Here is an 11,292-nt window from a genome sequence, read left to right as displayed (position 1 = left end):
GGCCATGTATGTTTATGGACCTGCCAAGACAGTTCTTTATGGTTCGCTTTGAACAAGAGGATGAGTATTTGGCATCATTAACAGGTGGACCATGGAGGGCGTTTGGCAGTTATTTGATGGTACAAGCCTGGTCTCCAGAATTTGATCCTTTGAAGGATGAGATAGTTACAACACCGGTGTGGTTGCGTTTTCTAGCATACCTATCAGTTTTTACCATCGATCGATTTTGATGAGCATTGCTCGTGGTCTAGGTAAACCGCTTAAAGTGGATCTGACTACATTGAAGTTTGAAAGGGGTCGATTTGCCAGGATATGTGTGGAAGTTGATCTGAGGAATCCGTTAAAAGCACAATATTAGTTAATGGGGAGCGTTATTTTGTGTCATATTAGGGTCTGTCCAATATCTGTTCCGGCTGTGGTATGTATGGCCATATGGAGAAAACATCGCCAGGCTCTCTTAAATGCAGTAGAAGACAAGATAAAGAAAACCACTCTCACTCGATCCTTAGGAGACGATGTGGCTTTATGGAAAGGAAGGAATGATACCTACCACAAACTTTTCAACACGAAGAACACTTGGTTGAACATTCGCACCTCTCACCCACTGATGGAAGGCTACAAAGCAATCTGGTTTCCCTATGCCACTCCCAAGTATGCTTTCATTACATGGTTGGTGGCAAGAAACAGATTATCAACAGGGGAAAGGATGTTACTATGAAATTCAAATGCTCACACAAATTGTGTGTTCTGCAGCAACACCATGGAGACAAGAGAGCACTTATTCTTTAGCTGTCCATTCTCGCTGCAGGTATGGGAAGCGCTGGTAAAAGGACTATTATCAAACAAATTCACGGCTAACTGGACAGAGGTCATGACTCTATTAGAGGGTACTGAACTGGATACAACTCAACGGTTTCTCTTGGGGTATGTTTTCCAAAACACGATCCATGCTCTCTGGCAAGAACGCAATAACAGAGCCATGGGGAAGTACCGTCACCAACTGACAGGCTGGTAAAACGTCCGCAACCGTATGAGCACATTGGGGGATGGAGGAGACACTCGCATTCAACGGTGGTTTGCCGCTAGATTCTATTCACGATGAAACTACATTAAGTTACAAACATTACTGCATACAGTCTTTTATTACACAAATGTAACAAACAGTTTATTTTTCTTTTGAATATAATTTAACATTAGATTCAAAAAAAAAAAATGTATGGCCATATGGTCCATAATTGTCCAATGCGGGTTCAGGAAAAACCTGTGGAGCCTGTTGTTCCGGCTATAGCGATGGTAGTGGCAGAGCCGGTGCGACGAGATGATGGGTTTACAGAGGTCCGACGCGGGGGGGGGGGGGGGGGAGGAAGTCAGGGCTTTCGCAAACTAGGGCTGTTTCCACGGCGGGAGGTTCCGGTTTTGTTTTGGAAAAAAATCTCCGGGACATATCGCAATATGAGATTAGGCAGGTGAATATCTCAAACAGATTTGGTGGTTTAGGTGAGGAAGATACGATCCCTGATCAACGGGAGCCAAATATTCGGTCTGGTGCAAATATGGAGAATGAATATCATTCTGCACAAATTGTAGGAGCGAAGGGTACCGTGCAAGGGAAACAAGTGCAATCTCAATTGGGCTTCGCGAAAGAGAAAGGGTTTGTGCGAGATGGGTCTAAGGACAAAAAACCCCAAATTAATAGAGGAGGCGAGGCACATGGGTTTAAAAGACAACAGAAACAGGCTCGGCCTGTTAGGGGTTTGGTTTTTGGGCCCATACGGGATGAGAGTTCTCTTCTGGCCAGTGGTAAGCGACTGCGAGTCGAAACAGAGATTATCGCGAGACCTGGTGGTGTGTTTATGGTTGGGGCTGGGGACAAGATGGTGGATTTGGGGCCGGATGAAGTCGAATCAGGCTCGCAAATGATGATTTGTTTGGAGTCGGAGGGTGTCGAGTTATCCAAGGCGATGAGGAGTCGGGTGATTCATCGGCGGGAGAGGCGAACCCTTTACGCCAATAATGTTTGTCCCCGGTGGTTCTATGCCATGTCGTTGAATATATGATGAATTGCTTGTTGTGGAATTGTTTGTCGTTGAATAAACCCAATTTCCGTAGATCCATTCGATATCTCTTGAAGAAGAATGTTACAGATATTTTGGCGTTGTTCGAAACACATGCTGAGGGTGATAGAGCATGTCGAATATGTCATGGATTGGGGTTTGAAAACTCTGTTCGAATTGATTCGGATGGCCAAAGAGGTGGTTTGTGGCTTCTGTGGAGAACAGGTATCAGCACGGTGACGATTATGGAGTCTTCGGACCAATATCTTTATGCGAAAGTGGAGAATGGGTCTGATATCCTACATTTTATTGTAGTGTATGCGGCGCCGACAGATAGTAGACGAAGTGGTTTATGGGCAAAAATCCATCAGGTTATCAGCAGGGTTGATGGACCGTTGGTGGTTGGTGGGGATTTTAATACCATTGTTAGGGTTGATGAGAGGATTGGGGGTAATGGTAGGATCTCCTCGGATTCTTTGGATTTTGGGGACTGGATTAGCGCAGAGTCTTTGATTGATATGGGATTCCGCGGGAATCGTTTCACCTGGAGAGGGGACGAGTGGAGCAAAAATTTGTGGCTAAAAGGTTAGATAGAGTGTTGTGTTGCGCAGAAACACGTTTGAAGTGGCCGGATGCGTCGGTGACTCATCTCCCATTCCTAGCCTCTGATCATGCTCCCCTGTATATACAGTTATGTCCAGTGGTGAGCAGGGACCCTAGAAGGCGACCTTTTCGATTCGAGGCAGCATGGTTGAGTCATTCAAGTTTTTAGGAGTTGGTGTCCTTGTCATGGCGTCGAGATTTGTCCACTCCAGAGGCTCTTGATTCTTTACAAGTGACGTTGAAGAAGTGGAATAAAGAGGTTTTTGGGGATGTTCATAAGAAGAAGGAGGGTCTACTGGGAGAAATAAAACTGGTGCAAGATTTGTTGGAACATTCACATACTATGTCCTGTTACAGAAGGAAGAGGAATTGCTTCAGGAACTGGATAAAGTTTTGGAGCATGAAGAAACTCTGTGGTTCCAAAAGTCACGTGAGAAATGGATTTTTCACGAGGACCGTAACACGAGTTATTTTCACACCTCGACGGTTATGAGGAGAAGACGGAACCGGATTGAGGCACTGAAGGATGATAGCGGGGTGTGGCAAACTGATCCGTATGGGTTGGAGCAGATGGAAATCTCTTATTATAAACGTCTTTATTTGATGGAGGATATTGATGCTGTAGTGGACAGTTTATCGAGTGGAGGTTTCCAGAGTTTAACCAGAGAGGACAAGCTGGAGTTGAGTAAGCCCTTTTGTGCATATGTGGTTGAGCTTGCTGTGAGGAGTATGGGACAGTTTAAAGCTCCTGGTCCGGATGGGTATCAGCCAGTCTTCTATCAGAGATGTTGGGATATTGTGGGAGAATCCGTGGTCGCTTTTGTGCTTCGTTTTTTCGAAACAGGGATCTTAGAGCCAGGACTGAATGATGCATTGGTTGTGTTATTGGCGAAGGTGGAGAAGCCAGAGAAGATAACACAGTTCCAACTGATCAGCCTCTGCAATGTGTTGTTTAAAATGGTGACAAAGGTCATGGTGTTGAGACTGAAAAAGTTAATGATAAAGTTGATAGGACCAGCACAATGCAATTTTATTCCAGGGCGTCTTAGCACAGACAACATAGTTATTGTCCAGGAGGCGGTTCATTCAATGAAAAGGAAGAAAGAGAGGAAGGGTTGGATGCTCCTAAAACTTGATTTGGAAAAGGCGTATGATTGTATTCAGTGGGATTCCTACAGGATACTTTAGTAGCTGCTGGTTTATCGGATAAGTGGGTTCATTGGATCATGCAGGGTGTTACGGGTCCATCGATGAATATCTTATGGAATGGTCAAAAAACAGAAGCTTTTCAACCTTTGCGGGGATTGAAACAGGGGGACCCGTTATCTCCGTACTTGTTTGTGCTTTTCTTGAGCGTTTATGTCATCAGATCGATTGTTCAGTTGGTAGGAAGGAGTGGAAGCCTATTCGCCTTTCTCAGGGAAGTCCCTTGCTTTCACATGTTTGTTTTGCAGATGATTTAATTTTATTTGCTGAAGCATCTGTGTCTCAAATACGTGTTATCCGACGGATCCTAGAATGGTTTTGTGTTGCCTCGGGACAAAATGTGAGCCTTGAGAAGTCAAAAATATTTTTCGCCAAGAATGTGTTTAGGGACTTGGGGAAACTTATCAGTGATGAGAGTGGTATTAGTCTACACAAGATTTAGGTAAATATCTGGGAATGCCTATATTACTGAAGAGGTTAAAAAAGGAGACATTTGGGGAAGTATTAGCGAGAGTCTCCTCGAAATTGGCTGGTTGGAAAGGAAAATGTTTGAGTCTCGCATGCCGTCTTACACTCACTAAAGCTGTGCTTTCGTCTGTTCCGGTTAATACTATGTGTGTTATCTCGATGCCACAAAGCTTGTTGAAAGAGTTGGATAAAGTGTCGAGAACGTTCTTATGGGGTAGCACGGGTGATAAGAAGAAGCAACACTTGGTTTCTTGGAAGAGAGTCTGTCTCCCGAAGAAACAAGGCGATCTTGGGATTCGACAGGCTATAGAAATGAATAAAGCCTTGCTGGCTAAGTTGGATTGGAGACTTCTTCATGACTCTGTCAGTTTGTGGGCCCATGTGCTAAGAAGCAAGTATAAGGTGGGTGATATGCATAATGTGCAATGGTTATCACCTAAAAATACTTGGTCATCGACGTGGCGGAGTGTAGCTCAAAGTATTAGGGAGGTAATCAGTTTGGGCCATTGTTGGGTGCTTGGGAATGGTAGTACTGTTTGTTTTTGGCAGGAGAAGTTGCTCACACGAAAGCCTCTCTGTGATGGGGTGCTTGATTCTTTACCTGCGGAGTGTTTGAGTGTACTAGTACAAGATATGTGGCGTGATGGTACTGGGTGGAACCTGGGAGGAATGTCTGCTTATGTTAATGAGGACACTAGACTACGACTAGGAGCCATTGTGGTAGACAGGGTTACAGGTGCGACAGATCGCTTGTCGTGGGGAGAGAGTTCAGACGGGGTCCTTTACTGTCACGTCGGCGTATGAACTACTCACGCGGAGTACAATACCATCACCTGATATGCCTGCTTTTTGGTCTCGTGTGTGGAGTGTGTCGGTACCGACACGGGTTAATGTTTTTCTGTGGCTTGTGGGGAATCAAGCGATAATGAAAAATGCGGAACGGTTTAGACGACATCTTGCGGATTCAACCTGATGCCAAGTTTGTAAAGGTGGGGAAGAGACCATAATCCACATTTTATGTGATTGTCCAGCAATGGAGGGGGTATGGAGGAGGTTAGTTCCTTTGCGAAGACAAACTCGATTTTTTGGGACATCTTTATTGGAATGGTTGTATGAGAATTTGAATAGTGATTGATCACCACTGTTTGCTATATCAGTATGGTGGGGTTGGAAGTGAAGATGCAGGAATGTGTTTGGTGTCAATGGGAGGTGTCGTGATCGGGTGCAGTTCTTGAAAGATTTGGCAAAGGAGGCAACATCAGCGTTTTTGAAGAACAAAGGTACAACACATAAACCGGTAAGGGAAGAGCGCATGATAGCTTGGACACCACCGCGAGAAGGTTGGCTGAAACTGAACACAGATGGGGCTTCACAGGGTTATACGAGTTTGGCTTATGCTGCTGGGGTATTACGTGATGTGTCAGGGAATTGGTTAGGTGGTTTTGCAGTGAACATAGGGATATGCTCGACTGTTCTAGCAGAGTTGTGGGGAGTGTACTACGGTCTTCATTTTGCGTGGGGTAAGCGTGTGACGCGTTTAGAAATAGAGGTTGATTCAGAAGTGGTGGTCGGGTTTCTTCAGACAGGGATTAGTGATTCGCATCCTCTGTCGTTCCTGGTACGTCTATGCCATGGCTTTATAACAAGGGACTGGTGTGTCCGTATTTCGCATGTGTATAGAGAGTGTTGGTGCAGGAATTGGCACCCCCAACATACCGGTCTAAACCAACAAGGAAACCGATTGACTAAACCGGGAGTTCGCTCATAGAGATGGTTTGGCCTTTGAATGAAGGCCCAATAGCTTGAAGAAGCCCAGCTCAAGAGCAAGAAACCGACTTCGAGTTTGCCCGACGGTCGACCTAGCAAGAAACAAGCAACTTTCCAAATCATGAGTCAACTCATTAGGAAAGTAATTATATTTTGTAATCTATGACAAAGTATAAATAGAAGGATCTTCCACATTGTAAGATCATCCAGCAATTAATACAAAAAACCCTTAATTCTTCATTGTTCTTGAGCAAAACCCTAGCTTGTTTCTCAAGAGATCTAAATCCCCTTTCAATTTCTAGTTTTAATTCGATTCTACGAGAGAAGGATTATTGAATTTGTTTCCCCCTTCAAACAAATTCATTGTGTGAAACTCAGTTTCTACAATTGGCGCCGTTTGTGGGGAGGTTAAGTTCTCAAATCACTTCTCTCTTAGGTTCTATTGAAACTCATCAAGCAAGAAAGACCATGTCTCCAGCATCCGACAACGGTGTCACCAACGCGACCGCTCCACAACAGGACAACCCGGTCACCGGAGCCACCAATTCGCAGGATGTCACCACCGATCCACCTACCGACTCGCCTGCCACGCTTGTCTACATATGATGCCACCTCGGCACGTCGGAAGATCCAGCAGACGACTCAACGGTACACTCCGTCGGGGTGGAGGATGTCGAACCACACCGTCACGGAACCCAGGGGCCTGGCAGAGAACTACCCGTTGATGGATATGTTGCTAGACAGACTGCGTCCGCGCAAATCGTGCCCCCTCCCCAGCTCGTCTCTATGGACAACCTCTGTCATGTCTTCGGAACGATCTCCAAAGATCTCTTCCAGGCGATATCCGATACGAACCGACGGTTGGACGCAATAGCACGAAGCGCGCCCCTTCCACTTCAGCAAAACATCGTGCCACCGCCAGCAGTCCGAAGAAATGGTCCCCTAAACCGACAGCTGTTTAACGATCCGCCACCCTCAGCCTTCCGATCTCAAAACCAGTACGCACTCTCGGTGCTAGCTTCGGGGGTGCAACCCCACATCGGGCAATCCTCTCAGGGAGATCAATTTCCTTCTCCCTATCCTGAATTGGAAGAGATCCACCTCAAAATCTGGGACATGGGATCCCTCCTCCACCGGGCTGTGAGCACGGCTCCGGAGATCGATAGGATGTTTGAAGCCACGCAGCAGACCCCTTTTACCAAACGAATCCTAGAGACCTATGTTCCGGCCGTAAAACTAAGGCTTCTGACCTACGAAGGGACGAAGGATCCAGTGCATCACATGACCTCGTTCATGGCTACGGTATCCAAAGCCAGACTCACCGAGGATCAGAAGGACGCTGGCCAGTGTCAGCTTTTCGTCGAGAGTTTAATAGGGAATGCGTTAACTTGGTTATCCTGACTCCCGGGGAACTCGATCGACAGTTTTGCTCAGTTGTCAACAGCTTTCCTACGGAACTACCAGGTCTTCATAAAACGCGGTATTTCAAGCGCCGAACTATTGGAGATAGTTCAGGAACCCGGTGAACCTCTGCGACAATATCATACCAGATTCAAGGAAAAGTATGCTAGCGTCTCGGTCACCGAGGATGATGGATTCCTTTAGTCAGCATTTCATCAGGGGTTTCGTTTTGCATACGTCGAAGAAGATGAAGAGAAACGGATCACGACCCAAGAGATCCTAAGCATGGAGTAGCCAGTGCGATTTCCGATACACAAGCGGAACTGTATTGTGATTTTCACATGTTCGGAGGCCATTCCACAGCCGAGTGTAAACATCTGTCCAACTATCTATATGAAAAGTACCTATCCGGCAAGATCAAAGCTGTCTATCAGCCTAAAGCCTTCCGCGGTGGTCGTGGAGGAAGAGGTCGCGGGGGCAGATCCGGACGATCCAACCCTGGGCGAGGTCAGAAGGGCAATAATCCCCCAAATAACATGCCAAGCGAGCAGCAACACCCTCCTCCTATCGCGCAACAGAACAATCCAGCGCTAGTGGAAGGACTCCTGGGACCGCCGAAGCGCCAAAAGGGGAGCAAACTGAACAAACCCCATCCCGGGGTCGCATCTCCATGATTATCGGTCAAACCCTAAAGAAGCAAGCGCGATCTCCGAGGAAGAGCGGCTTAGTGCCGACCCCACCACTAAGGACACTAAAGGAATCCATCATCCTCATAACGACCCCCTGGTCGTGGAAGTTACGATGGGCGAGTTTGAAGTGGAGCGAGTCTTATGGGATACCGACAGCACGATCAACGTTCTATTCTGGCAGACATTAGAAAATGGGCGTGACACCGGAGCAAATCAAACCAGAGTCCAGGACGCTGACCGGATACGACGGTGTGGCCAAAATGTCAATGGGCGATGTGAAGTTGCAAGTCCGCGCTGGTGGAGTGACGCGCAAGACCAAGTTCGTGGTCATAGATGTACCGCCAATTTACAACGCCATTTTGGGTTCTCCCTGGATTTACTCGATGCGGCCAGTACCGTCCACTTATCACCTCTGCGTTAAATTTCTGACTGCCACTGGGATTTACACGCTCTATGGCGATCAAAAGATGGCCAGAACCTGCTCTGTTCTCGAGAAAAAGCAACAGCGGAAAGAGGACGCCGCATAGCAATTACAGAGCGGGGATCACCTAGTCGATCCTTCCCGGACGGTTGGAATTGGGGCCGAACTTGAAGATCGGATCAAGACCGAACTGATAACGTTTCTAAGATCCAGATCCTCGACGTTCGCCTGGTCCACTAAGGACATGGTCGATATCGATCCCTCGGTAACTTGCCATAAACTGAACGTTGACCCCACTTTCAAACCAGTCCGACAAAAGCGTCGACGTCTCGGATCTGATCGGGCGAAGGCGGAGCAAGACGAAGTCGAGCGACTTTTTAAAGCCGATTAGATATTGGAAGTACAATACCCTGATTGGGTGGCGAACCCGGTGGTGGTCAAGAAAAAGAACGGCAAATGGAGAGTCTGCGTTGATTTCACTGACTTCAACAAGGCATGTCCCAAGGATTGTTTCCCTTAACCTCACATCGATCGACTCGTAGAAGCTACCGCGGGGAACCAGCTACTCTCGTTCATGGATGCATTCTCCGGATACAATCAAATCGCCATGAGTCCAGCCGATCGCGAGAAGACCGCATTCATCACGGATAGAGGGACTTACTGCTACAAAGTGATGCCGTTTGGGCTGAAGAACGCGGGGGCGACTTATCAGCGCCTGGTTAATATGATATTCGCCGACTTGTTAGGAAAGACGATGGAAGTCTACATCGACGACATGCTAGTCAATCCCTGATAGCAGAACAACATATCCAGCACCTTGCCGAATGTTTTGACATCCTGGATCGATTCCAGATGAAGCTAAACCCAACCAAGTGCACATTCGGTGTAACCTCGAGGGAGTTCCTGGGATATCCGAAGCAAACCAAAGCAGTACTGGGACTCCCATCTCTGACCAATAAGCGAGAGGTACAACGCTTAACAGGTCGGATAGCCTCGTTAAATCGGTTCATAGCCCGATCAACGGACAAATGTCTCCTATTCTACCAACTCCTCCGGGGTAATAAAGATTTTCACTGCGACGACGCCTGCAAGATCGCCTTCGGACAACTCAAAGAGTACTTCACCAGTCAGCCGGTACTCGTCAAGCCTGAAGAGGGGGAGACACTATATCTCTACGTCTCTGTCTCCAGTTCGGCAATTAGTGGGGTGCTAGTCCGGGACGACCTTGGAAAAGTTGGCTCTTGCCTTGAATTCGGGCCTAATGATTAATCAAGAAGCGATGGGAACGATGGAACCCATGAATATAGAGGATTCTATTATCGCACTCTATCGTTGTCTACACCGACCAACAACTCCGGATTGTTCTTCACAGCCCTCTTCAATCCGGGCGAATTGCAAAATGGGCGATCGAGTTGAGCGAGTACGATATCGAATTTCATTCTCGTCCGAGCCTAAAGTCACTGGTCCTAGCGGACTTCATCATGGAGCTATCTCCCAAACTCGAAGAAACCATGCCCAAGGAGGAACCTTGGACATTGTTCATTGACGGTTCTACATCCAATCAGGCGTCCGGCGTCGGGAGCATTCTCAGATCGCCAACAGGCGAAGTCCTCGAGCAGGCTCTCAGGCTCGGCTTCAAGGCATCAAACAATGAAACTGAATATGAGGCCGTCCTGGCCAGACAGAGGTTGGCACGAGGACTTGGGGTAACAAGCATCCAAGTTTTCTGCGATTCACAGCTCGTGGTTAGCCAATTCAGTGGAGAATACGACGCTAATAATGAGCGCATGGGGGCATATCGCCAGTTACTCTGAACTCTTTCGGAGCAGTTCGCTTCATTCGAATTAATCAAGGTTCCGAGGAGCGAAAACGCGTCGGCAGACGCTCTCGCCGCTCTGGCGAATTGTTCCGATCCTGGTTTGCGATGACAAGTCCTGATCGAATGCATCGAAACGATATAGATTCTCGCCATCCATGACGATATAGAACCAATGGAAGTCGATGATCCAACTCAAAGCTCGGCGGATCAAAACGTACGTCGCGGATGGCAGGGTTCCAGAAGATCGTTGGCAAGCTCGACGGTTAAGAGCCCAATGTGCACATTACGTCATGTTAAGGGACAACATTTTTCGACGCAGTTCTTCTGGAACTTTACTCACTTACGTCGACCAAGAAGAGGCGGATCGAATAATGATGGAAGTCCACGAAGGTGACGATGGCAACCATTATTGGCCAACTATGGTCGCTGATTGCGAAGCGTTCTCGGCGAAGTGTGAAGCTTGCCAACGACATTGACCGATGAAACATGTTCCACCCGAATTGCTAAGCATGATTACCGCGCCATATCCTTTCATGCGCTGGGCAATGGACCTTGTCGGTCCACTGCCTATGTCAAAGTCAAAGCGCTTCTTGTTGGTCTTAACCGACTATTTCACCAAGTGGGTGGAGGCTGAATCATTCACAAGGTACAATTGCTGGATGTGACCAACTTTATTTGGAAGAACATCATTTGTCGCCATGGACTCCCATATGAGATCGTCACCGACAACGGAACACAGTTCACCTCGCTGATCACCCGACGTTTTCTCAGCAAATGGCATATTCGTTTGAGCACTTCGACTCCCTGATATCCTCAGGGGAACGGTTAAGCCGAAGCCACAAACAAGACCATAATAGATGGGCT

At 47.3% G+C, this 11,292-nt stretch overlaps 1 protein-coding gene across 1 annotated transcript; it reads left to right on the top strand.

Moving 5' to 3' along the window:
- The first annotated feature begins 9,461 nt into the window (after positions 1–9,461).
- Positions 9,462–10,423, top strand: LOC147935466 (uncharacterized). The gene is made up of 2 exons (XM_087473021.1): positions 9,462–9,803; positions 9,917–10,423. Exons 1-2 carry the CDS (start codon positions 9,462–9,464, stop codon positions 10,421–10,423), a joined length of 849 nt encoding a protein of 282 aa, XP_087329147.1.
- The last annotated feature ends 869 nt before the right edge of the window (positions 10,424–11,292 follow it).

This window comes from Camelina sativa, chromosome 11 (genome assembly GCF_030686135.1).
Source record: "Camelina sativa cultivar CO46 ecotype springtype chromosome 11, ASM3068613v1".
Classification (NCBI taxonomy): domain Eukaryota; kingdom Viridiplantae; phylum Streptophyta; class Magnoliopsida; order Brassicales; family Brassicaceae; genus Camelina; species Camelina sativa.
This window is presented reverse-complemented; position numbering and strand designations above follow the sequence as displayed.